The 27,729-nt window shown below is 44.8% G+C and overlaps 1 protein-coding gene across 5 annotated transcripts in view; it reads left to right on the forward strand.

Annotated features, from left to right (window-relative positions):
* STAT1 (signal transducer and activator of transcription 1) overlaps positions 1–27,729 on the forward strand; it is a 1,428,390-nt gene that overhangs the window by 544,276 nt on the left and 856,385 nt on the right. For all 5 annotated transcript variants that reach the window (XM_069733810.1, XM_069733808.1, XM_069733811.1 and 2 more), the window contains one exon: positions 19,997–20,089. In XM_069733810.1, coding sequence (XP_069589911.1) covers positions 19,997–20,089 — 93 coding nt within the window. The remainder of the gene's footprint in view (positions 1–19,996; positions 20,090–27,729) is intronic.

A 27,729-nucleotide genomic window follows, 5' to 3' on the forward strand; every position in this document is an offset into this window, starting at 1 on the left:
ACTCGCATCTGTTACACTGATCTTCTGATGAGCATGAAACGCATTCTGGTAATTGGTAGTGGCTAAACGACTAATCATTGTAGGCTATATCCTGGTACTCATACCGCCCATAGCCACCGCTGTTATTAATCATGTACTTTCCAATTCCTGTCATTACCATGCCCCTTTTCAAACCTGCACCTTCCCAGCAGCAACTGTGTAGGAAACCACTTTACAGTTTTTCAAGGTGTTTATGATGCCCGTAAAAAATCTTTTTTTAGAAAAATTGCCACCCCCATGGGAAAATGTTTGTCAGCCCATGCACTTAGTATATGGGCATTACAAGTGTAGGATACACAATCCTTTACATTGGGCCTAGGTTTTAATAAGGCCTTCAGCAATGTCTCTTCATTTTCCACCACTAGATCACCAGAGTTCACGTGTTCCATTTTTGGAAAAGGGTGTCTAGGATTCACATGAAAAATGTTTAAGAAATTGACCACCTATGAGCAAATGCTTGTCAGGCCAGGCACTCCATTACACGCCTAAGAGACCCACACCCCTACATTGGGCCTACTTCTTAACTCTGTCTCCTGCAATGTGTCCTTACTCACGGGACTATAGTCAAAAATCACCATGTTCTCAATCACACTCGCTCTGGACAGCAAACTCTCGCTCAACTAAATCTGATCAATGCACGACCAACTGTCATGCACATGCGAGTATTGAGTGAATTCCCTGTTATTAGGATAATGCAAGCGCCATATGACTGAGTCCTAGATCTTCCTCCTTCATACACCCATATCATGCTTCCCCCCAATTTCCCATTTCCTTCAAAGTTCAATATTCCATGTGGTGCGGAACCCTAGTGAAATCTCCCCCCACCACTGGGATTCATGAGAGTCATTATCTTTCAAGACATTGATTCTCAACTCCTTATAAAAGAGGTCCTGATCCGAGTTGGGAGCATACACATTGTGAATACTTAATCTTCCCAAAGGGCCCGTGACCTCCAAGCGTTGTCATCTCCCCTCAGCGTTGTGCTCCTCCCACAACACTGAATGGTTAAAGTGCCTATTTACCAAAATCAATGTGGATGCTTTCCTACCCTGAGCCTGTGAACCCAATACCTTTCCCATCCACTACTTGTTCATCCTAAAAAAGTCCTCCTTCAACAAATGCGTTTCCTGCAGCACTGCTATGTCCGCTCCCAATTTTTTAAAATGCCGCAAGACCATGGATCTTTTTCCTGGTGATCTCAGACCTTTGACGTTCCATGAAACAATTTTAACTATTGTCGAACTGGAAAAGGATTTGATTAAAAGGTTTCAATATACGCCTGTCATCACCTGCGAATGTTATTCGATATCCCTCAACACCCCTTCCCCTTTTCCCCTCTCTTCCTCCCCCCATCCAACTGTTTGAACTTTAACATATAACTCCCCCAACAAATATAGTTCCTGTACAATCTTTTGCGTGACTTCCCTTATCCTCAGCGCCTCGCAACCTCCTTTGGCCCCCTACATGCAGCTTTAGAAACAATCCCTGAACCCTGGTACGCCATCTATGCAAAGGGCTAACAACTACCCTCAACCCCTGACCTCTACCAGGTTTGCAGTGACAAGTCGTTACATTAATGCATAGTTGTATCTGGAAGACGCATAAGCAGCAAAACAAAACAAGCAAGACATAACATGCAAAAAAAAAGTGGTAAACAAAACATTTACCAACGCCCCCCTAGGTAGGGCGTCGAGTGTTCATTATGCGAGTACACAGAGTCACTCCAGTCCAACAATAAGTCTGCAGCCATAGTGACTATTCACAAACTCTTCTGAGCCTGATATCCTCTCTCAAGTGGAATCTCTAGCATCGTCCAATGATCCTTGACCGTTTTTCTGCATGTCTCTGCCACAGGTGAACCATTCCCTTTCCTGGAGCTGTCCTCTCCGCCAAATTTCTTTGCCCCTTCCTTCCTCTCAGGTTTTGGTAGCAATTGTGAGATTCTCTCACTAAGTGTATTGGGGGACACTCGCTTGGCACGGGATTAACGTAGTCGGGCACGATTTTTGACTTAAACACAGTCTATACGGTTTATTAAAGTGTCATAAACCAGGTTGTGCACAGTTCACATTATACAATTCATCAAACACAACAGGCACCAACTGGTGATATTAACTTGCAGCTTTGTCTTAAACACTTCATTTACGGCTTTGTTTCACAGATGCTAAACATGCTGGACCTCTCACTTCGCCCAGTTACCATGGGTGTCTGTACACCGTACACTTCCCCAATGTCCCAAGTCACATACAGCGCATAGGACATTGGGACGCGGTCTCTAAACTCGCCGAACCTCACTCCATTCAGTCACCGTGGGAGACCACACAGTTCATGGAACATCACAAGCACCAACAGTCTGTATAGGTACCTGACTGGATCTCCTGCTCCACCTGCTGACTCCTTGTCAGTCCACTCCTCCGGGAAAGCTGCCTCACAGGGATCACCAACTTGCCTGGGTGGCATATCTTAGTCAGTCCAGACCCACCGAAGGACGGTAGCTTCCCCAAGAGACCATCCAGAACCAGAGTCTTACTGTGTGCTATTCAGGGATCCGGTCCTACTCCCAGAACCTCCCAACACCCCACATGTGCTCTTCAGGAAGCCTCCTCCCAGGTCTTCCAACGCAGTTCCCCAGTGTGCTATTCAGGATTCCTACTCCCAGGAAATCCAACACACTGGCATTTCCTCCTCACATGAACCGCCTATGTGACCTGTCCAGGTGCTATTCAGGACTTCGTCCAACACCCCAGGCATATGACCAGTCTAGGTACTATTCAGGACCTCGTCCAACATCCCAGGCATATGATCTGTCCAGGTGCTATTCAGGATGTCAGTCCAACACCCCAGGCCACTAGCAAGTCCAAAGCCCCACCATGTGCTCTTCAGGACTCCTACTCCCAGGAAATCCAACACATTAGCATGTGCTCTTCAGGATTCCTACTCCCAGGAAATCCAACACATACTTCCAGGATCTTCACCACTCAGCTCCAAACACTGGAACCACACAGGAACATGTGACCCACACCCTGGCCACATTATATACCCTTAACCACTCCCATGGGTGAGAGTGTGGATGTGTGGCTAGTTTGTCCCGCCCATCTCACGCAACAAACCTAATAAGTCTCCCTTACAACTACACCATACATATACACACTCTTGGGGGACTGTTGTGAATTCTGTGGCCAAGCTCCCTCCTGTGGTCGTGAGTGGTACTTCGGCTGGTTCTGTCTATGAGCTTCCTTTGGTGGATGAGAGTGGTACTGCGGCTTCTGAGTTTCCTTCCTCAGGTGATGAGGTTAAGTCGTTAGGTGCTGCTCTATTTAACTCCACCTAGTGCTTTGATCCTGGCCTCCAGTCAATGTTCTAGTATTGGTCTTGCTTTCTCCTGGATCGTTCCTGTGGCCTGTCTATCCTGCATAAACTAAGTTTTGCTTGTGTTATTTTTGTTTGCTATTTTTTCTGTCCAGCTTGCTATATTGGTTTTTCTTGCTTGCTGGAAGCTCTGAGACGCAGAGGGAGCACCTCCGTACCGTTAGTCGGTGCGGAGGGTCTTTTTGCCCCCTCTGCGTGGTTGTTTGTAGGGTTTTGTGTTGACCACAAAGCAATCTTTCCTATCTTCGGTCTGTTCAGTAAGTTGGGCCTCACTTTGCTAAATCTATTTCATCTCTGCGTTTGTATTTTCATCTCAACTCACAGTCATTATATGTGGGGGGCTGCCTTTTCCTTTGGGGTATTTCTCTGAGGCAAGGTAGGCTTATTTTTCTTTCTTAGGGCTAGCTAGTTTCAAAGGCTGTGCTCGAGGCGCATAGGACTGGTCAGGAGCGCTCCACGGCTACCTTTAGTGTGGTTGGATAGGATTAGGGATTGCGGTCAGCAGAGTTCCCACGTCTCAGAGCTTGTCCTATGTTTTTGGTAATTGTCAGGTCACTTTGTGTGCTCTGAACTTCAATGTCCATTGTGGTTCTGAATTACCTGTTCATAACAGTACTGGAGGCCCAAAGTACTAATGCTTCTCAATAGAGGGAAAAGAGAAGTTCTGAGACCATTTTTTTTTCTTTGCACTGTGTTCTGTCTTTCTTTTCCCCTTTACATCAGGGTGGTTCAGAACACAGGTGTGGACATGGACATTCCAGGTCTGTTCTATTTGATGGATAATCTCGCTATAAATGTACAGAATATTCAAGATTTAGTTGTTCAGAATCCTATGTTAGAACCTAAAATTCCTATTCCTGACTTATTTTCTGGAGATAGAGCTAAGTTTCTGAATTTCAAAATTAATTGTAAACTATTTCTGGCTTTGAAACCCCGCTCCTCTGGTGACCCAGTTCAACAAGTTAAGATCATTATTTCTTTATTACGTGGCGACCCTCAAGACTGGGCATTTTCCCTTGCGCCAGGAGATCCTGCATTATGTAATATTGATGCATTTTTTCTGGCGTTCGGATTGCTGTACGATGAAACTAATTCAGTGGATCAGGCAGAGAAAAATTTGCTGGCTCTGTGTCAGGGTCAGGATGAGATAGAGATTTATTGTCAGAAGTTTAGAAAGTGGTCCGTGCTCACTCAATGGAATGAATGTGCGCTGGCAGCTATTTTCAGAAAGGGTCTCTCTGAAGCCCTTAAGGATGTCATGGTGGGATTTCCTATGCCTGCTGGTCTGAATGAGTCTATGTCTTTGGCCATTCAGATCGGTCGACGCTTGCGTGAGCGTAAATCTGTGCACCATTTGGCGGTATTATCTGAGCATAAACCTGAGCCTATGCAGTGCGATAGGACTTTGACCAGAGCTGAACGGCAAGAACACAGATGTCAGAATGGGCTGTGTTTCTACTGTGGTGATTCCACTCATGCTATCTCCGATTGTCCTAAGCGCACTAAGCGGTTCGCTAGGTCTGCCACCATTGGTACGGTACAGTCGAAATTTCTTTTGTCCGTTACTTTTATCTGCTCTTTGTCTTCCTATTCTGTCATGGCATTTGTGGATTCAGGCACTGCCCTTAATTTGATGGACTTAGAGTTTGCTAGGCACTGTGGGTTTGTCTTGGAGCCCTTGCAGTGTCCTATTTCATTGAGAGGAATTGATGCTACGCCTTTGGCCAAGAATAAGCCTCAGTATTGGACCCAGCTGACCATAGTAACATAGTAACATAGTTAGTAAGGCCGAAAAAAGACATTTGTTCATCCAGTTCAGCCTATATTCCATCATAATAATGCATAATAAAGCAGCATGGCTCCTGCGCACCAGGAGGATATTCGCTTTCTGGTGTTGCATAATCTGCATGATGTGGTCGTGTTGGGGTTGCCATGGCTACAAGTCCATAACCCAGTATTAGATTGGAAATCAATGTCTGTGTCCAGCTGGGGTTGTCAGGGGGTACATGGTGATGTTCCATTTCTGTCTATTTCATCATCCACCCCTTCTGAGGTCCCAGAGTTCTTGTCTGATTACCGGGATGTATTTGATGAGCCCAAGTCCAATGCCCTACCTCCGCATAGGGATTGTGATTGTGCTATCGATTTGATTCCTGGTAGTAAGTTTCCTAAGGGTCGACTGTTTAATTTATCTGTACCTGAGCACGCCGCTATGCGGAGTTACGTGAAGGAGTCTTTGGAGAAGGGTCATATTCGCCCGTCATCGTCGCCATTGGGAGCGGCGTTCTTTTTTGTGGCCAAGAAGGATGGTTCGCTGAGACCTTGTATTGATTACCGCCTTCTAAATAAAATTACGGTCAAATTTCAGTACCCCTTGCCGCTGCTGTCTGATTTGTTTGCTCGGATTAAGGGGGCTAGTTGGTTCACCAAGATAGATCTTCGTGGTGCATATAATCTTGTGCGTATTAAACGGGGCGATGAATGGAAAACAGCATTTAATACGCCCGAAGGCCATTTTGAGTACCTGGTTATGCCATTCGGGCTTTCTAATGCTCCATCAGTGTTTCAGTCCTTTATGCATGACATCTTCCGAGAGTACCTGGATAAATTCCTGATTGTATACTTGGATGATATTTTGGTCTTCTCGGATGATTGGGAGTCTCATGTGAAGCAGGTCAGAATGGTGTTCCAGGTCCTGCGTGCTAATTCTTTGTTTGTGAAGGGGTCAAAGTGTCTCTTTGGTGTTCAGAAGGTTTCATTTTTGGGGTTCATTTTTTCTCCTTCTACTATCGAGATGGACCCTGTAAAAGTTCAGGCCATTTATGATTGGACTCAGCCAACATCTCTGAAGAGTCTGCAGAAGTTCCTGGGCTTTGCTAATTTTTATGGTCGCTTCATCAATAATTTTTCTAGTATTGCTAAACCGTTGACTGATTTAACCAAGAAGGGTGCTGATGTGGTCAATTGGTCTTCTGCTGCTGTGGAAGCTTTTCAGGAGTTGAAGCGTCGTTTTTCTTCTGCCCCTGTGTTGTGCCAACCAGATGTTTCGCTTCCGTTCCAGGTCGAGGTTGATGCTTCTGAAATTGGAGCAGGGGCTGTTTTGTCGCAGAGAAGTTCTGATTGCTCGGTGATGAAACCATGCGCCTTCTTTTCCAGGAAATTTTCGCCTGCTGAGCGAAATTATGATGTTGGCAATCGAGAGTTGCTAGCCATGAAGTGGGCATTCGAGGAGTGGCGTCATTGGCTTGAAGGAGCTAAGCATCGCGTGGTGGTCTTGACTGATCACAAGAACTTGACTTATCTCGAGTCTGCCAAACGGTTGAATCCTAGACAGGCTCGTTGGTCGCTGTTTTTCTCCCGTTTTGACTTTGTGGTTTCGTACCTTCCGAGCTCTAAAAATGTGAAGGCGGATGCCCTGTCTAGGAGTTTTGTGCCGGATTCTCCGGGTTTGCCTGAGCCGGCGGGTATTCTCAAAGAGGGGGTAATTTTGTCTGCCATCTCCCCTGATTTGCGGCGGGTGCTGCAAAAATTTCAGGCTAATAAACCTGACCGTTGCCCAGCAGAGAAACTGTTTGTCCCTGATAGGTGGACGAATAAAGTTATCTATGAGGTTCATTGTTCGGTGTTGGCTGGTCATCCTGGAATCTTTGGTACCAGAGATTTGGTGGCTAGATCCTTTTGGTGGCCGTCTCTGTCGAGGGATGTGCGTTCTTTTGTGCAGTCCTGTGGGATTTGTGCTCGGGCTAAGCCCTGCTGTTCTCGTGCCAGTGGGTTGCTTTTGCCCTTGCTGGTCCCGAAGAGGCCTTGGACACATATCTCTATGGATTTTATTTCGGATCTCCCTGTCTCTCAAAGAATGTCGGTCATTTGGGTGGTTTGTGATCGCTTCTCTAAGATGGTCCATTTGGTGCCCTTGTCTAAATTGCCTTCCTCCTCTGATTTGGTGCCATTGTTTTTCCAGCATGTGGTTCGTTTACATGGCATTCCAGAGAACATCGTTTCTGACAGAGGTTCCCAGTTTGTTTCGAGGTTTTGGCGAGCCTTTTGTGCTAGGATGGGCATTGATTTGTCTTTTTCCTCGGCTTTCCATCCTCAGACAAATGGCCAGACTGAACGAACCAATCAGACCTTGGAAACATATCTGAGATGTTTTGTTTCTGCTGATCAGGATGATTGGGTGTCCTTTTTGCCTTTGGCTGAGTTCGCCCTTAATAATCGGGCCAGCTCGGCTACTTTGGTTTCGCCGTTTTTCTGCAATTCTGGGTTCCACCCTCGTTTCTCTTCAGGGCAGGTTGAGTCTTCGGACTGTCCTGGTGTGGATACTGTGGTGGATAGGTTGCAGCAGATTTGGACTCATGTAGTGGACAATTTGACTTTGTCCCAGGAGAAGGCTCAACGTTTCGCTAACCGCATGCGCTGTGTGGGTCCCCGACTTCGTGTTGGGGATTTGGTTTGGTTGTCATCTCGTTATATTCCTATGAAGGTTTCCTCTCCTAAGTTTAAGCCTCGTTTCTTTGGTTTGTATAGGATTTCTGAGGTTCTTAATCCTGTGTCTTTTCTTTTGACTCTTCCAGCTTCTTTTTCCATCCATAACGTGTTCCATAGGTCATTGTTGCGGAGATACGTGGCACCTGTGGTTCCATATGTTGATCCTCCTGCTCCGGTTTTGGTTGAAGGGGAGTTGGAGTATATAGTGGAGAAGATTTTGGATTCTCGTGTTTCGAGACGGAAACTCCAGTATTTGGTTAAGTGGAAAGGTTATGGTCAGGAAGATAATTCCTGGGTCTTTGCCTCTGATGTCAATGCGGCCGATCTGATTCGTGCCTTTTATGTGGCTCATCCTGGTCGGCCTGGGGGCTCTTGTGAGGGTTCGGTGACCCCTCCTCAAGGGGGGGGGGGTACTGTTGTGAATTCTGTGGCCAAGCTCCCTCCTGTGGTCGTGAGTGGTACTTCGGCTGGTTCTGTCTATGAGCTTCCTTTGGTGGATGAGAGTGGTACTGCGGCTTCTGAGTTTCCTTCCTCAGGTGATGAGGTTAAGTCGTTAGGTGCTGCTCTATTTAACTCCACCTAGTGCTTTGATCCTGGCCTCCAGTCAATGTTCTAGTATTGGTCTTGCTTTCTCCTGGATCGTTCCTGTGGCCTGTCTATCCTGCATAAACTAAGTTTTGCTTGTGTTATTTTTGTTTGCTATTTTTTCTGTCCAGCTTGCTATATTGGTTTTTCTTGCTTGCTGGAAGCTCTGAGACGCAGAGGGAGCACCTCCGTACCGTTAGTCGGTGCGGAGGGTCTTTTTGCCCCCTCTGCGTGGTTGTTTGTAGGGTTTTGTGTTGACCGCAAAGCAATCTTTCCTATCTTCGGTCTGTTCAGTAAGTTGGGCCTCACTTTGCTAAATCTATTTAATCTCTGCGTTTGTATTTTCATCTCAACTCACAGTCATTATATGTGGGGGGCTGCCTTTTCCTTTGGGGTAGTTCTCTGAGGCAAGGTAGGCTTATTTTTCTTTCTTAGGGCTAGCTAGTTTCTCAGGCTGTGCTCGAGGCGTATAGGACTGGTCAGGAGCGCTCCACGGCTACCTTTAGTGTGGTTGGATAGGATTAGGGATTGCGGTCTGCAGAGTTCCCACGTCTCAGAGCTTGTCCTATGTTTTTGGTAATTGTCAGGTCACTTTGTGTGCTCTGAACTTCAATGTCCATTGTGGTTCTGAATTACCTGTTCATAACAGCGGACTACAGGTCCCAGAACAACAACATTGCATCAGACTTACCACGCAGACTCCCTCTGCGACACATATCGGCCACTTGCAATTCTGCCAGTCACTGTTTCACCACCATTATCGCAATAGATATGCCTCTATGCACATCCCAAAGACCACACACAGCACCCCCTAGCTGCCACAGGGGTCACTGCATCACACAGGGTACAAAAGTTGGAATCTTATATTCTTGTGCAACAGTGCAGTACACATCCTGCTAAAGCCTTTTCTCCTCATCATCTCTGCAGAATAATCACCGGATACCAAAAGTTTGTGACCCTTCATTTTTAACGGCTGGCGACGTTCTCTGAAGGCTCTTAGGATTTCCTTATGTTTATAAGCAAGATACTTGACAATGACCTGTCAGGACCGAGACATCAGCGCCTGCTCTCTGCCCTTGGTTGATCTCACTGCGATCAGCGTGATGGTCCCGTAGTGGTCCAACTCTATGGTCTCACTCCACTCTGCAGCTGTGCTTAATGCCCAGTGCTTGCAGTAGTTCACATTCGCATAAGTCATCTAGCTGCCCTGGTTTGCACAACTCCAGAAGTCCCACTATTCTCAGATTACTACACCTGGAACGGTTCTCTAGATCATCCACATTTTCATATAACATATCTTTTTTTTTTTACTCCGGTAAATTTTTATTAAGCATAATATCACAGTATTCATAGTACAATAATACTTTCATTTTAGATTTTAACAGTAACAAACCCCAACATCACCAACTTATCCCCCCACCCCCATCCCGTTTAGACAGCTCACACTCTTTCATTAACATATCCTCCAAAGATGCATATTAGCCATTATCCCTAACTGTAACCGCGTAGACCGTACTTCCTCCAGATAAAGCCCCCGAAGCCTTTCCCCCCTTATCCACCTTCTAGTCCATTTCCAGCCAAGGAGTCCACAATTTGTCAAGCACCCCTATTTTCTTCATTTTCTTGAAAACCCCTTTTTCCAGAGCAAGACCGTGCTTCACATATTTAAGGTATTCTCCTCTTGAAGGTTGTTCCTCTTTTATCCAATTCCTCACTTTTACCTTTCAAGCCATATATATTAATCTAGTGATTGCTATTTTCAGGGTGTTATCCACTTTAATTTCTGCTACATAACCCAGCAAATAAACCACTGGCTCCCTTGGTACCACACATCTATAAGCTCCTTCCACACAACTCAAAACCACCAACCAAAAAACAGCCAATCTTGGACACGTCCACATCATGTGAAATATTCCCGCTTTTTTATTCTTACACCTCGGGCATTCAGTTAGCTCGCAACCCTGCCTTATACAAAACATCCAGAGACTTATACACTCTAGATAAAATATAGAGCTGAGACAACCTATAATGTTCACTCAGTGACAATTTTGGTATCCATTCCAGCACAGATTCCCACGTTTCATCCTCGAAGTGACCCAGCTCTCCAATAAATAAGTATGTAATAGATCTCTATATAAGGAGGAGATAACTCCCCTCGTAGTCCCTTCTCCACACACATATTCCAGCACTAAATCTCCTTGAATTTTAAGACAGTCCCCCCCTGTTTTGAGCTCCAAACGCATGCCTCATCTGCGCATATTGATAATCCCCGGAAGCCTTAAGACAATACTCCAATTGCAACTGGGAAAAGGATTTCAGCTCACGCTGCTCTAATGTCTGATAAACATATCGTATTCCTTTGGCCTGCCACTCTGATAGAACTCCTGTTTTGTTATTGGTTCAAAGAATTGTGATGAATAAATAAATGCTCACACGAAAATTGAATAAGACAAAAATGAATTTAATTACTAAAAAATAAATATAAACAGTAACTCAAAATAACACCATCAATAATCATAAGTCATACATTACATTTCAAATCAAGCTTCTCTCTGTGTCCTCGCTCATTCCAATCCTCTCTCTGCCTTGTCCCTGTGTCTCAGTCTCCATTTATATGTTAAAGTCTTTTGATCTATATCCTGTTATCTGAGGCTTTGTCATGGTATGTGTACTGAAGCCTTCAGGCCAAATAGATAAGAACACCACCTGGCATCCCTGGGCCCTTGATTCTCATATTTGAAGATAAGTGTAAAGTGTACTCTAAAGGTACCTTCACATTTAGCGACGCTGCAGCGATCTAGACAACAATCCCGATCGCTGCAGCGTCGCTGTTTGGTCGCTGGAGAGCTGTCACACAGACAGCTCTCCAGCGACCAACTATGCGAAGTCCCCTGGTAACCAGGGTAAACATTGGATTACTAAGCGCAGGGCCGATGCGGTTCTGCCCCATTCTATTCTGCTCCGCTCCCGTTGCTGCAGAAACCTCTTGCTGCAGATCCTCTCCACTTTCCTTGTGGCTCCGCTCTGCTTAGCTTCTGCAGAAATCTCTTGCTGCAGCTCCTCTCCGCATACCTTGCGGTTCTGCTCTGCTTAGTTTTTCTTGCTACGCTATCTCTTGCTGCTCTTCCGCTCCTATCTGCAGCCTTGCACTGCATCTCCTGTGTGAACAGGTCCCAACTTGTTCCTTCATTCTCCTTTCCTTCTGGCTTGTTTCTGTACCTGCATCTCCTGTGTGAACAGGTCCCAACCTGTTCCTTCATTCTCTTTTCCTTCTGGCTTGTTTCTGTACCTGCATCTTCTGTGTGAACAGGTCCCAACCTGTTCCTTCATACTTCATTCCTTTCTGCTTGTTTTCTTACCTGCACCTCCAGTGTGAACAGTTCCCTACCTGTTCCTTCATACTACATATCCATATCTGCACCTCCTATGTGAATAGGTCCCTACCTGTTCCTTCATACACCACACCAACCAGTCCTGTGTTCCTGCTGTCCCTGCCAGTCCTATGTTCCTGCCAGCCTTGTGTTCTCTGCCGTGCCTGCCTGCCCTGTGTTCTCTGCCGTGCCTGCCTGCTCGTCTGAGTTTCAGCCGTGCTCTTCTGCCAGTCCTGCCTGATGCCCGCACCTGTCCTAGTGTACCTGTTCTCCAAGTGGGATCAGCAGGCACAGCCAGACACCACCCTGGAGTAGCACCTGGCAGCTGCCTGCTGCACAAGCCTAACCTCACCATCAGAGGCTCCAGTGAAAACCCAGGCAACTGTCATAGTCACGCCCCTTCCAGGGTAGTCTGGTTTGTGGCACAGTGGGGCCACAAACCCCCCGAGCTCACGCCCACCAGTCAGGGCGTGAGTGTGACATGGAGGAGGGAACCCCGTGGTTTCTTCACACTCTCTGTTGCGGCCATGCCTCCCCCTCCACTCTTACTCTCTTCACCTGCTTTCCTGCCGTCTCTGCTGGCAATCTCCTCCCCCAGCCGCCATTCCGAAGCTGCTCTCTCCTTTGCTGTGAGATCTCCGCCAACCACTTCCAGCCGTGCTCATTTTTCCTGCCCCCCCTCCTGCCGCTTTTCTGCAGGCTCACAGCTTCCCCTGACGAAAGATGGGACGATCTCCCCGCCGGCGCTTTGATAGAGCTCTGGTTCCACAGGTCTTCAGCATGTTTGCGCAAGCAGTCTCCTCACTCCGCGCTCCTCAGCAAGTGTTATGGAAATTTGGTTCGGATAAATCTATCCCTATGTGTGCTGCAGCCGGTCCCAATTAGACTGAGTATTTTGAGCGCTCAAGAATGACATTGTACACCTAAGTGAATAACATTCCATCAATACTGATGGTTTATTTTACATACATTGGTTTATAATCATAAAAAGAAAGGGGTGGTTAGTTATTGGTTATCTAAATATACACTGCTCAAAAAATAAAGGGAACACTTAAACAACAGAATATAACTCCATTGTTTTACTTCTGTGAAATCAAACTGTCCACTTAGGAAGCAATAGAGAGTATGGGAGGCTAGCACTCGACAGTTACGGGTGTGATGGTGCAAGTGAATGGAACCAATGGTCCTCTCAGTCATCAAGATTCATATAATCACTGCACTCGTACTATGAAGATACTTGATTCAAGTGAATAATTTTATTAAACAAATGTTCAGGTGAAGCGATAGGCAAAAAACGTTTCGGCCAACCCGTGGCCTTGATCACAATATCGCTGAAACAAATAAGACAAAACACAATAAATAGCTATATACAAACATGATAAAGATATATAAATATTTATAAATATTTCCATATATACAATGTAGAAAACATGTCAAGACCATTGCTGTAATGAGGTTATGTCACAGAGATTATCAATATATATTGGTACAATATATATGCGACAAGGAGCAAAAAAAGGAAAAAGAGGGGTTCAGGGTTTAGAAATGCACAATATGATGGTACTATGATATTCATAAAGAGACAGTAAAAAAATGACAGTACAGCATACCCTTATGTGAAGTTCCTTCTTTAGAGTGTATAAATGGTGCTGCTAGGGTATCAGCCAAAGATAAAATTATATGGACCTGCAGAGGGTAATAGGACATAGTGAGTCATACAGTTGTAATCATGGGCAGTTTTGACCTCCGATTTGGTCCCTTTTAGGGAGCTATGAACCAGGCAAGCATAGATGTATGTGTGTGTCTAAGGGCCCGATAACTTTAGTGGGTTGATACAACGCCGTTTGGTATGATATATAGGAGATTATTGCTATATAGTGTCCCCAAAATAGTGATAAGGGTCCAAATTGAGACAAAAAGGACAGAGAAAACCTATATTCCCCAAGAGGCTACAGTATTGTACCGGTGGGCTGATTCAGAGGGCTATGGAATACTTGCCAACTTATTGTTTATGTTGCTGCAGCCAAACGTATTGTCGCCGTAATGTGGAGTTGGCCGGTATATGCAAATGTAGCTGTGGGAGCAAATATAGACATACTAGGTATATTTGTCTGTTAGGTACATGATGGCAGTAGAGCACAAATCCACTACCTGCCAGTTTGTAGAGCCAGACAGGGCCAACCTATTATACTCCTGTATTGCTTATCAACCAGAGGTGTGGTGTGAGGATCCCGGCGCCTGCGTAATATTTGTGAGAATGGGCATGACGCGCAGATAGAGGGCGCCCGCGCATGCACATTGAGGGCTAGGGATGGATGTAATAGTGCCTGCGCAGTGAATCTTGGGCCAGTCGCATTGCAGGCTGTAATGGGAAGACGCCAGGCACCTGCGCAGTGTGTTCATGCATAGGGATGCGCAGATTGAAGGTGCCCTCTATCTGCGCGTCATGCCCATTCTCACACATACTGTGCAGGCAAGAAGGTTTGCTGTGTCTGTCAGCGTAGTGTCCAGAGGCTGGAGGCGCTACCAGGAGACAGGCCAGTACACCAGGAGACGTAGATGGGGGCCGTAGCAGGGGAACAACCCAGCAGCAGAACCGCTATCTCAGCTTTTGTGCAAGGAGGAACAGGAGGAGCATTGCCAAAGCCCTGCAAAATGACCTCCAGCAGGTCACAAATGTGCATGTGTCTGCACAAATGGTTAGAAACCGACTCCATGAGGATTGTCTGAGTGCCCGACATCCACAGATGGAGGTTGTGCTCACAGCCCAGCACCGTGCAGAATGGTTGGCATTTGCCACAGATCACCAGGATTGGCAAATTCGCCACTGGTGCCCTGTGCTCTTCACAGATGAAAGCAGGTTCACACTGAGCACACGTGTCAGACGTGACAGTGTCTGGAGAAGCCATGGAGAGTGATCTGCTGCCTGCAACATCCTTCAGCATGACCGGTTTGGCAGTGGGTCAGTAATGGTGTTGGGTGGCATTTCTTTGGAGGGCCGCACAGCCCTCCATTTGCTCGCCAGAGGTGGCCTGACTGCCATTAGGTATCGAGATGAGATCCTCAGACCCCTTGTGAGACCATATGCTGGTGCGGAAGGCCCTGGGTTCCTCCTAATGCAGGACAATTCCAGTCCTCATGTAGCAGTAGTGTGTCAGCAGTTCCTGCAAGATGAAGACATTGAAGCTATGGACTGGCCTGCCTTTTTCCCAGACCTGAATCCGATTGAACACATCTGGGACATAATGTCTCGCACCATCCACCAACCGACTGTCCAGGAGTTGGCGGATGCTTTAGTCCAGGTCTGGGAGGAGATCCTTCAGGAGAACATCCGCTGCCTCATCAGGAGCATGCCCAGGCATTGTAGGGGGATCATACAGGCATGTGGAGGCCACACACACTACTGAGCATCATTTCATATTATGGAGGCATTTCCACTGAAGTTGGATCAGCCTGTAACTTCATTTTCCACTTTGATTTTGAGCATCATTCCAACTCCAGACCTCTGTGGGATATTAGTTGTGATTTACGTTGATCATTTATTTTTTTGAGCAGTGTATGTATTTCCTATTCAATCCCCCCTTAGATATCACTTGCCCTAATCCTAACCTCCTGTGCCAAAGCGCTGGAACTCTTTTATGCTGCCGGTGAGCTGACACATGCCTAGAGCATACACCCCCCTCCATACAGACTTTTCATAAATTGGCGATCAGGAGATCTGTCCCTAACGGGGGTTCATGGCATTGTAATCACATTCTGCATTGTAATCATATTCTCTTAATCAACAGCATGTGTAGAGAGCAGTGTGTATTCTTTATCAGGTAAGTCATCTATCCGATCAGGCAGAGCATCCACAACATCATTCTGGCTTGGGTGTATCTTCTGGTATGGGAGCTTTCTTACCTTTCCATATATCTCCATATCTCTCTGAATCCGGCAAACATGTGCTATGTTCCTAGGTGCACGGAGAGTTCAGGGGGGTCTAAATTGATGATTTTGTAGGAGGGTTGCGGGAGCTCTATCTTCACATGTTCTCCATTACCAAAGCCGGAAGTCTCTGAAGTGCTGGTTTTTGTTCATTCTGCCTCCAGAAATCGGAATAGAAAGCGATTCAAAAATGCCATGTGCCCAAAAATGGTACCAATAAAAATGTCAACTTGTCCCACAAAAGGTAAGACCTTACATGACTCTGTGGATCAAAATATCTCAAATGTGATGCAAAAACAATTTTTTGCAAGAAAAAGTGTCTTAGGCTAGGTTCAGATTGCGTTAGCGCAATCCGGCGCTAAACGGATTGCACTAACGCAATGTTTTGTAAAGGGATCGCGTTAACGTCCTCGCGAGGAACGGACCTCGGGTGCGCCTTGGACGCTGCAAGCAGCGTCCGCGGCACGCCACAATACACCGGCACATCACTAGCGTGTGCCAAAAATGGCACGCGCTAGTGATGCACGTCCCCATTGCTGTAAATGGGCGCGCTAACGGACGCGTTGCACGGCTTTAATTTCGCCGTGCAACGCTGTCCATTAGCGCGGTCCCATTAACGCAATGGGAACCTAACCTTAGTGTGTGGCAGCTGCCAAATAGAAAAACTCGATATAACTCTGGTATTACTGTAATCACACGGACCTGAAGAATAAAGTTGCCTAATCACTTATACCGCATCAGGAACGGCGTAAAAAATACATAACACTATTTCTTCACATGCTGTTGATTATTTTAACTCTTCCTTCCAAAGATCGCAGTAAGGCTCGGCGCACATTTATCCTGCGCTCTGAATTGAGCTCTTACACTAATGTTTCCTTGTAAGTCTCTGAAATACGAGATTCAGATGGAACCTCTGGAGGAAGATTCCCTATAATGAGGTAGATGCAGGCACTGTGGACGGTGTCTGACCTGTGATCCGGCGGTGTCTTGTCTTTTTAGGATTGCATAAAAATGCAATGCCGTCGGCCACAGTTTTGTTCACTTCTGAACTAAGGCCAGACGGAGTCCAGATTAACTGTTCTGTCTCATTTTATTGAATGGATTGCAATTTTCACTCAGCAACATTTATTTCTGCTTGTTTCTGGAAAATACTCATGGAGTCAAAATTGTCACTACACTTGTAGATAAATTCCCTATGGGGTATAGTTTACAAAATGGGGTCACTTGAGGGCGGATTTTGCTCTTCTAGCAATTAGCGTCTCTGTATATGGAGTCCATAAACTGTTCTAAGAAAATCTCCAGGAGGCAAATAGCGCTTTAAAATTCCTCCCGAGTCTCTCCATAAGTAGTACTGTTTAACCCCATATGGGGTATTGTCATGTTCAGTAGAAATTGTGGGACAAATTTTGGTGCCACTTTATCCACTTTTTGTGTGAAAATGTAAAATCTGGGGCTAAAACAAAATGTTGGTGGTAAAAATGTAGTTATTTTGTCTTCACTGCCTAATGGTATAAAATTCTGTGACACACCTGTGGTGTCAGTATGATAACTGCACCTTTATATGAATTTATTGAGAGGTGTAGTTTGTAAAATGGCGTCACTTATGGGTTGTTCTGCTGTTCTGGCACCTCATGAGCTCTCGCAGTGGGTCATGTCACCTTCAAACCATAACAGTAAAATGTGGCGCTCCTTGCCTTCTGAGCCTTGCGCTGTTGCCTTTGCAACCACAGGAAAAAGTAGACCTCAGTTTGTTATAAGAAAAATTTCCTATTAGCCCTTAGAAAAATTTTAACAACTTGGGACTAAAACAATGTTTTAGTTGTAAAAATGTAATTTATTCTTTCTTCACCACTCAGTGGTATAAAACTGTGTGAGGCACAGGTGGTGTCAATATGATCACTGCACCCCTAGATGAATTAATTGGGGAGTGTATTTTAGAAAATGAGTTCACATATAGGGGTATTCTGTTCTGGAACCTCAGGGGCTCTGCCAATGTGACATTGTACCCTCAAACCATTCCAGCAAAATCTGAACTCCAATATGGCGCCTCTTCCCTTCTGAGCCTTGAACTGTGCCTCAAGAGTAGTATCCCCTCTTATATGAGGTATCAGCGTACTCAGTAGAAATTGCAAAACAAATTGTATGGTGCAAATTCTCATTTTACCATTATGAAAATGCAAAATTTGAGTTTAAAATAACATTTCTGAGAGGAATATATAATTTTAATATTTTCAAGTCCCAACATTATAAACTTCTGTGAAGTACCTGGGAATTTAAAGTGCTCACTATGCATCTAAATACATTCCTTGAGGGGTCTAGTTTCCAAAATGGGGCCACCTGTGGGGAGTTTCCACTGTTCAGGCACATCAGGGACTCTCCAAATGGAACATGACATCCACTAATGATTCCAGGAAATTTTACATTCAAAAAGTCAAATGACGCTCCTTCCCTTCCGAGCCGTGCTATGCACCCAAATAGTAGTTTTCGTCATCATATTGGGTATCTGCGTACTCAGGAGGAATTTCACAACAAACTCTATGGTGCAATTTCTCCTGTTACCCTTATGAAAATGCAATATGTTGTGCTAAAAACTCAGATTTTTTTTATTTCCACGGCTTAACTTTATAAACTTCCGTTAAGCACCTGAGGGTTCAATGTACTCGCCAAACATGTAGATCAGTTCCCTGAGGGGTCTAGTTTCCAAAATGGTGTCACTGGGGGGGAGGATTTTCACTGTTTAGGCACGTCAGAGTCTCTCCAAATGCAACATGACATACGCCAATTATTCCAGCAAATTTTGCATTTAAAAAGTCAAATGGTGCTCCTTCCCTTTCGAGATTGGCCTTGCACCCAAACAGTGGTTTTTCCCCTTTTATGTGGTATGGGGTATCGGTATGCTCCGAATAAATTACACAACTATTTTTGAAGTCCTTCTTTTCCTTTTACCATTGTCAAAAATAAAAATTTGGATCTGAAGTAATTTTTTTGTGAAAAAAGTTAAATATTTTTTTTTCATTAAATTCCTATGAAGCGCCTAAAGAGATAATAAATTCTTGAATGTGGTTTTGAACACTTTGAGGGGTGTAGCTTTTAGAATGGTAAATAAAAAAGAAAGAAGGAGGTGTCATCGACTGCGCTGCTGATGAGGACTCAAAAGCAGGATAAAAATCAACTGATTTTATTGAAAGGTTTACAGGTCAACGCGTTTCAAGGTCACACCCGACTCCATCAGGACAAAAACCTCCTAGCACTTTTCCTTCCGTTTTTAGAATGGTGTCACTTTTTTGTATCTTCTATCTCATATACCCCTCACAGTGACTTCAAATGTGATGTGGTTCCTAAAAAGAAATGGTGTTGTAAAAATGAGAAATCGCTGGTTAACTTTTAACTTTTATAAATTCCTAAAAAAAAAAAAAAATGTTGGTTCCAAAATTGTGCTGCTGTAAAGTAGACATGTAATAATAATAATAATAATAATAATAATTTTTATTTATATAGCGCCAACATATTCCGCAGCGCTTTACAAATTATAGAGGGGACTTGTACATACAATAGACATTACAGCATAACAGAAATACAGTTCAAAACAGATACCAAGAGGAGTGAGGGCCCTGCTCGCAAGCATGTGAGAAATGTTAAACATATCTCTGTGATTTAAGGGCATAAAAATTCAAAGTTGGAATATAGTGAAATTTTCAAAATTTTTCCAAATTTCTGTTTTTTTCATAAATAAACTTTTACAAGTCAAATTTTTTTACCACATCATGAAGTACAATATGTCACGAATAAACAGTCTCAGAATCACCAGGATCCATTGAAGTGTTCTAGAGTTTATTACCTCATAAAGAGAGTAGTCAGAATGAACTTTTGAACTCTATATTTTGACCTTTTTTTATGAACTAAGGTTTTTGTGTATAATTTCATGGATTGCACTTGTAATTATGTCATGTAAGAGCATGAAAAGTGCCCTCTTTCTTGCCCTGATCTAGTTATGTACTAAATTGGAACTTGTATTATGGTGTTAAACCTTTTAAGGGTTGGGCTCTTGCATATTTATTCTTATTTTTTTATTTTTTTTTTATCAATGAAGTACCAAAGCCAATGTTTGTATTTTTCATCTCATATATCTGCGCATTTTTGTTAGACAAGTTATAATTTTCAATGCCATTATGTTGTGGTTTGTGTAACTTCTGATATATTATTTTGTTTCACTACAGCTCTTTCGTGGTTGAGAGGCAACCCTGTATGCCAACGCACCCACAGCGACCCTTGGTTTTAAAAACTGGAGTTCAGTTCACAGTGAAATTAAGGTATGGAACATTTCTCAAATTTAGAATCTAAATTTTGTAGTTATTTCCATGGAATGTTTATGGAACTTATAATAGGTACTTTTTGGTCTAAGTTTTCTTCAAAATGTATAGGTTTTGTATTAAATATCCCAATCTTTTATGAAATGATATTGGCAACAGAAATCTACACATTATAAGGAAGAAAAATTCCCACGCTACAGTTCATATGAGTTTATGCCACCAGGGGTTGCTGCTTCTATGACGGCACCACAAGTCAACGAAGCTACGTTACCTGCATTCCATTCATTCCCCAATCTTTTACAGCCATGAGCGGCTGCATTAGCAGGCTTCTGGTTGTAAATGTATTTAACCCCTTCAGATGGATTTACAGCGTGGGACATGACTGTACGGCGGACAGGTATGTGATATTGTTGCTTTTTTATTTTCCTTTTTTGACAGGAGAGTCTTCAGGTGGATTGAGCGTACAATAAAACCTCATATATTAAAACCTCATGTGTTTATTTCATTAAAATAATTTTTAATAATGTGTGTATTATTAACCCTTTACTACTATTGGAATAATAATGGATTGACAGCTCTCCATTGTTAACCAGGCTTAATGTCACCTTACATTAGCAAGGTGACATTAACCCCTTATTACCCCATATCCCACCACTACTCAGGAGTGGGAAGACAGTGGCTAAGTGCCAGAATAGGCACATCTTACAGATGTGCCTTTTCTGGGGTGGCTGGGGGCAGATGTTTTTAGCCGGGGGGGGGGGGGGGGGGGGGTCAATAACCATGGTCCCTCTCTAGGCTATTAATATCTGCGCGGAGAAAATTGTGCGGGAGCCCACGCCATTTTTTTTCCCGTAATTTAACCCTTTATTTTAACACCTAGAGCTCCCAAATTTTGCACACACAAACTACTAACATTATTTGTGAGGAATATATAAAAATATAACAGATATGAAATGGTTTACTGTGTGAAACAACTGAAATTATGTCATATTCTAGGTTCTTCAAAGTAGCCACCTTTTGCTTTGATGACTGCTTTGCACACTCTTGGCATTCTCTTAATCCTAGAATATAAGACATATTTCAGTTGTTTCACACTTTTTTGTTAAGTATATACCGTATATACTCGAGTATAAGCCGACCCGAGTATAAGCCGACCCCCCTAATTTAGCCACAAAAAACTGGGAAAACGTATTGACTCGAGTATAAGCCCAGGGTAGGAAATGCAGCAGCTACCGGTGAATTTCAAAAATAAAAATAGATGCTCCATACCGTTCATTATTACCCCATAAGATGCTCCATATAAAGCTGTGCCACATATAATGCTCCATATTGTTCATTATTGCCCCATAGATGTGCCATAGAAAGCTGTTATGATAGCAATCCAGTGACACAGTGTGCCAGAAATCAGAGCACATACAGTGATCAGACAATAACCAAAAAACAATAGAACGAGCTCTGAGACGTGGAATCTCTGTAGACTGCAAACCTGAACCTATCCTAAACACAACTAAAGGTGGCTGTGGATTGCGCCTGAAACTACCTATGCAACTCGGCACAGCCTGAGGAGCTGACTAGCCTGAAGATAGAAACACAAGCCTGACTTGCCTCAGAGAAATACCCCAAAGGAAAAGGCAGCCCCCCACATATAATGACTGTTAGCAAGATGAAAAGACAAACGTAGGGATGAAATAGATTCAGCAAAGTGAGGCCCGATATTCTAGATAGAGCGAGGATAGCAAAGAGAACTTTGCAGTCTACAAAAAACCCTAAAGCAAAAAACCACGCAAAGGGGGCAAAAAGACCCACCGTGCCGAACTAACGGCACGGCGGTACACCCTTTGCGTCTCAGAGCTTCCAGCAAAACGAATAGACAAGCTGGACAGAAAAAGTAGCAACAAAAGCAAAGAAGCACTTATCTAAGCAGAGCTGCAGGCCACAGGAAAAATCCAGGAGCTCAGATCCAACACTGGAACATTGACAAGGAGCCAGGAAGACAGAATCAGGCGGAGTTAAATAACAAAGAAGCCAACGAGCTCACCAGAACACCTGAGGGAGGAAGCTCAGAAGCCGCAGTACCACTTGTGACCACAGGAGTGAATTCAGCCACAGAATTCACAACAGTACCCCCCCCTTGAGGAGGGGTCACCGAACCCTCACCAGATCCCCCAGGCCGACCAGGATGAGCCACATAAAAGGCACGAATCAGATCGGCCGCATGGACATCAGAGGCAAAAACCCAGGAATTATCTTCCTGAGCATAACCCTTCCATTTAACCAGATACTGGAGTTTCCGTCTAGAAACACGAGAATCCAAAATTTTCTCCACAATATACTCCAATTCCCCCTCCACCAAAACCGGGGCAGGAGGCTCAACAGAAGGAACCATAGGTGCCACGTATCTCCGCAACAACGACCTATGGAATACATTATGTATGGAAAAGGAGTCTGGGAGGGTCAAACGAAAAGACACAGGATTGAGAATCTCAGAAATCCTATACGGACCAATAAAACGAGGTTTAAATTTAGGAGAGGAAACCTTCATAGGAATATGACGAGAAGATAACCAAACCAGATCCCCAACACGAAGTCGGGGACCCACACGGCGTCTGCGATTAGCGAAAAGTTGAGCCTTCTCCTGGGACAAGGTCAAATTGTCCACTACCTGAGTCCAGATCTGCTGCAACCTGTCCACCACAGAATCCACACCAGGACAGTCCGAAGACTCAACCTGTCCTGAAGAGAAACGAGGATGGAACCCAGAATTGCAGAAAAATGGAGAGACCAAGGTAGCCGAGCTGGCCCGATTATTAAGGGCGAACTCAGCCAACGGCAAAAAGGACACCCAATCATCCTGGTCTGAAGAAACAAAACATCTCAGATATGTTTCCAAGGTCTGATTGGTTCGTTCGGTCTGGCCATTAGTCTGAGGATGGAAAGCCGAGGAAAAAGATAGGTCAATGCCCATCCTACCACAAAAGGCTCGCCAAAACCTTGAAACAAACTGGGAACCTCTGTCAGAAACAATATTCTCAGGAATGCCATGCAAACGAACCACATGCTGGAAGAACAAAGGCACCAAATCAGAGGAGGAAGGCAATTTAACCAAGGGCACCAGATGGACCATTTTAGAAAAGCGATCACAGACCACCCAAATGACTGACATCTTTTGAGAAACGGGAAGGTCAGAAATGAAATCCATCGAAATATGTGTCCAAGGCCTCTTTGGGACCGGCAAGGGCAAAAGCAACCCACTGGCACGAGAACAGCAGGGCTTAGCCCTAGCACAAATCCCACAGGACTGCACAAAAGTACGTACATCCCGTGACAGAGATGGCCACCAGAAGGATCTAGCCACTAAGTCTCTGGTACCAAAGATTCCAGGATGACCAGCCAACACCGAACAATGAAGTTCAGAGATAACTTTACTAGTCCACCTATCAGGGACGAACAGTTTCTCCGCCGGACAACGATCAGGTTTATTCGCCTGAAATTTTTGCAACACTCGCCGCAAATCAGGGGAGATGGCAGACACAATGACTCCTTCCTTGAGGATACTCGCCGGCTCAGATGAACCCGGAGAGTCGGGCACAAAACTCCTAGACAGAGCATCCGCCTTCACATTTTTAGAGCCCGGAAGGTACGAAATCACAAAATTGAAGCGGGCAAAAAATAACGACCAACGGGCCTGTCTAGGATTCAAGCGCTTGGCAGACTCGAGATAAGTAAGGTTCTTATGATCAGTCAATACCACCACGCGATGCTTAGCTCCTTCAAGCCAATGACGCCACTCCTCGAATGCCCACTTCATGGCCAGCAACTCTCGGTTGCCCACATCATAATTACGCTCAGCAGCCAAAAACTTCCTGGAAAAGAAAGCACATGGTTTCAACACTGAGCAACCAGAACCTCTCTGTGACAAAACCGCCCCTGCTCCAATCTCAGAAGCATCAACCTCGACCTGGAACGGAAGAGAAACATCTGGTTGACACAACACAGGGGCAGAACAAAAACGACGCTTCAACTCCTGAAAAGCTTCCACAGCAGCAGAAGACCAATTAACCAAATCAGCACCCTTCTTGGTCAAATCGGTCAATGGTTTGGCAATGCTAGAAAAATTACAGATGAAGCGACGATAAAAATTAGCAAAGCCCAGGAATTTTTGCAGACTTTTCAGAGATGTCGGCTGAGTCCAATCCTGGATGGCTTGGACCTTAACCGGATCCATCTCGATAGTAGAAGGGGAAAAGATGAACCCCAAAAATGAAACTTTCTGCACACCGAAGAGACACTTTGATCCCTTCACAAACAAAGAATTAGCACGCAGGACCTGGAAAACCATTCTGACCTGCTTCACATGAGAGTCCCAATCATCTGAGAAGATCAAAATGTCATCCAAGTAAACAATCAGGAATTTATCCAGAAACTCACGGAAGATGTCATGCATAAAAGACTGAAACACAGATGGAGCATTGGCAAGTCCGAACGGCATCACTAGATACTCAAAATGACCCTCGGGCGTATTAAATGCAGTTTTCCATTCATCTCCTTGCCTGATTCTCACCAGATTATACGCACCACGAAGATCTATCTTAGTGAACCAACTAGCCCCCTTAATCCGAGCAAACAAGTCAGATAACAATGGCAAGGGATACTGAAATTTAACTGTGATCTTATTAAGGCGGTAATCAATACACGGTCTCAGCGAACCATCCTTCTTGGCTACAAAAAAGAACCCTGCTCCCAGTGGTGATGACGATGGACGAATATGTCCCTTCTCCAGGGATTCCTTCACATAACTGCGCATAGCGGCGTGTTCAGGCACGGATAAATTAAATAATCGACCTTTAGGGAATTTACTACCAGGAATCAAATTGATAGCACAATCACAATCCCTATGCGGAGGTAGGGCATCGGACTTGGGCTCTTCAAATACATCCTGATAATCAGACAAGAACTCTGGGACCTCAGAAGGAGTGGATGACGAAATAGACAAAAATGGAACATCACCATGTACCCCCTGACAACCCCAGCTGGATACCGACATAGAGTTCCAATCCAATACAGGATTATGGGTTTGCAGCCATGGCAACCCCAACACGACCACATCATGCAGATTACGTAGCACCAGAAAGCGAATAACTTCCTGATGTGCAGGAGCCATGCACATGGTCAGCTGGGTCCAATACTGAGGTTTATTCTTGGCCAAAGGTGTAGCATCAATTCCTCTCAACGGAATAGGACACCGCAAAGGCTCCAAGAAAAATCCACAACTTTTAGCATAATCCAAATCCATCAGATTCAGGGCAGCGCCTGAATCCACAAACGCCATGACAGAATACGATGACAAAGAGCATATCAAGGTAATGGAAAGAAGGAATTTGGATTGTACAGTACCAATGACGGCAGACCTATCGAACGGCTTAGTGCGCTTAGGACAATCAGAAATAGCATGAGTGGAATCACCACAGTAGAAACACAGACCATTCAGGCGTCTGTGTTCTTGCCGTTCAACTCTGGTCATAGTCCTATCGCACTGCATAGGCTCAGGTTTATTCTTAGATAATACCGCCAAATGGTGCACAGATTTACGCTCGCGCAAGCGTCGACCGATCTGAATGGCCAAAGACATAGACTCATTCAAACCAGCAGGCATAGGAAAACCCACCATGACATCCTTAAGAGCCTCAGAGAGACCCTTTCTGAACAAAGCTGCCAGCGCAGATTCATTCCACAGAGTGAGTACTGACCACTTCCTAAATTTCTGACAATATACTTCTATATCATCCTGACCCTGGCACAAAGCCAGCAAATTCTTCTCAGCCTGATCCACTGAATTAGGCTCATCGTAAAGTAATCCGAGCGCCAGGAAAAACGCATTAACATTACTCAATGCAGGGTCTCCTGGCGCAAGAGAAAATGCCCAGTCCTGAGGGTCGCCGCGCAAAAAAGAAATAATAATCAAAACCTGTTGAATAGGATTACCAGAAGAATGAGGTTTCAAGGCCAGAAATAGCTTACAATTATTTTTGAAATTAAGAAACTTAGTTCTATCACCAAAAAACAAATCAGGAATAGGAATTCTTGGTTCTAACATAGATTTCTGATCAATAGTATCTTGAATCCTTTGTACATTTGTAACGAGATTATCCATTGAAGAGCACAGACCCTGAATATCCATGTCCACACCTGTGTCCTGAAACACCCAAATGTCTAGGGGAAAAAAAAAAAAAATTGAACACAGAGCTGAGAGAAAAAAAAAAAAAAAAGATGTCAGAACTTCTTTTTTCCCTCTATTGAGAATCATTAGGTAGGCTCCTTGTACTGTTATGATAGCAATCCAGTGACACAGTGTGCCAGAAATCAGAGCACATACAGTGATCAGACAATAACCAAAAAACAATAGAACGAGCTCTGAGACGTGGAATCTCTGTAGACTGCAAACCTGAACCTATCCTAAACACAACTAAAGGTGGCTGTGGATTGCGCCTGAAACTACCTATGCAACTCGGCACAGCCTGAGGAGCTGACTAGCCTGAAGATAGAAACACAAGCCTGACTTGCCTCAGAGAAATACCCCAAAGGAAAAGGCAGCCCCCCACATATAATGACTGTTAGCAAGATGAAAAGACAAACGTAGGGATGAAATAGATTCAGCAAAGTGAGGCCCGATATTCTAGATAGAGCGAGGATAGCAAAGAGAACTTTGCAGTCTACAAAAAACCCTAAAGCAAAAAACCACGCAAAGGGGGCAAAAAGACCCACCGTGCCGAACTAACGGCACGGCGGTACACCCTTTGCGTCTCAGAGCTTCCAGCAAAACGAATAGACAAGCTGGACAGAAAAAGTAGCAACAAAAGCAAAGAAGCACTTATCTAAGCAGATCTGCAGGCCACAGGAAAAATCCAGGAGCTCAGATTCAACACTGGAACACTGACAAGGAGCCAGGAAGACAGAATCAGGCGGAGTTAAATAACAAAGAAGCCAACGAGCTCACCAGAACACCTGAGGGAGGAAGCTCAGAAGCTGCAGTACCACTTGTGACCACAGGAGTGAATTCAGCCACAGAATTCACAACAGAAAGCTCTGCCATATAGTGCTCTGCACCGTTCATTATTGCCCCATAGAAAGCTGTGCCATATAAAACTGTGCCATATAGTGCTCTGCACCGTTCATTTTTGCCCCATAGAAAGCTGTGTCATATAAAGCTGTGCCATATAGTGCTCTGCACCGTTCATTATTGCCCCATAGATGTGCCATAGAAAGCTGTGCTACCGGTATAATGCTGCGGCTGCTGCAATAAAAAAAAAAAAATAATGCCATACTCACCTGTCTTGCTTACAGCTCCTCAGTGTCCCGTCCCGGTGCCTCTCCGCACTGACTGATCAGGCAGAGGGCGGCTCGCACATTATATGCGTCATCGCGCCCTCTGACCTGCACAGTCAGTGCGGAGAGATGCCGGGAAGACAGAGCGGCGCCCAGCGTGTGGAACGGGGCCAGGTGAATATGCGATACCTACCTGCTCCCGGTGTCTCGCTCCTTCTCCCGGACAGCTGGTCTCCGGGTGCCGCAGCTTCTTCCTCTATCAGCGGTCACCGTTACCGCTCATTAGAGAAATGAATATGCGGCTCCACCCCTATGGG

This window comes from Ranitomeya imitator, chromosome 7 (genome assembly GCF_032444005.1).
Source record: "Ranitomeya imitator isolate aRanImi1 chromosome 7, aRanImi1.pri, whole genome shotgun sequence".
NCBI lineage: Eukaryota > Metazoa > Chordata > Amphibia > Anura > Dendrobatidae > Ranitomeya > Ranitomeya imitator.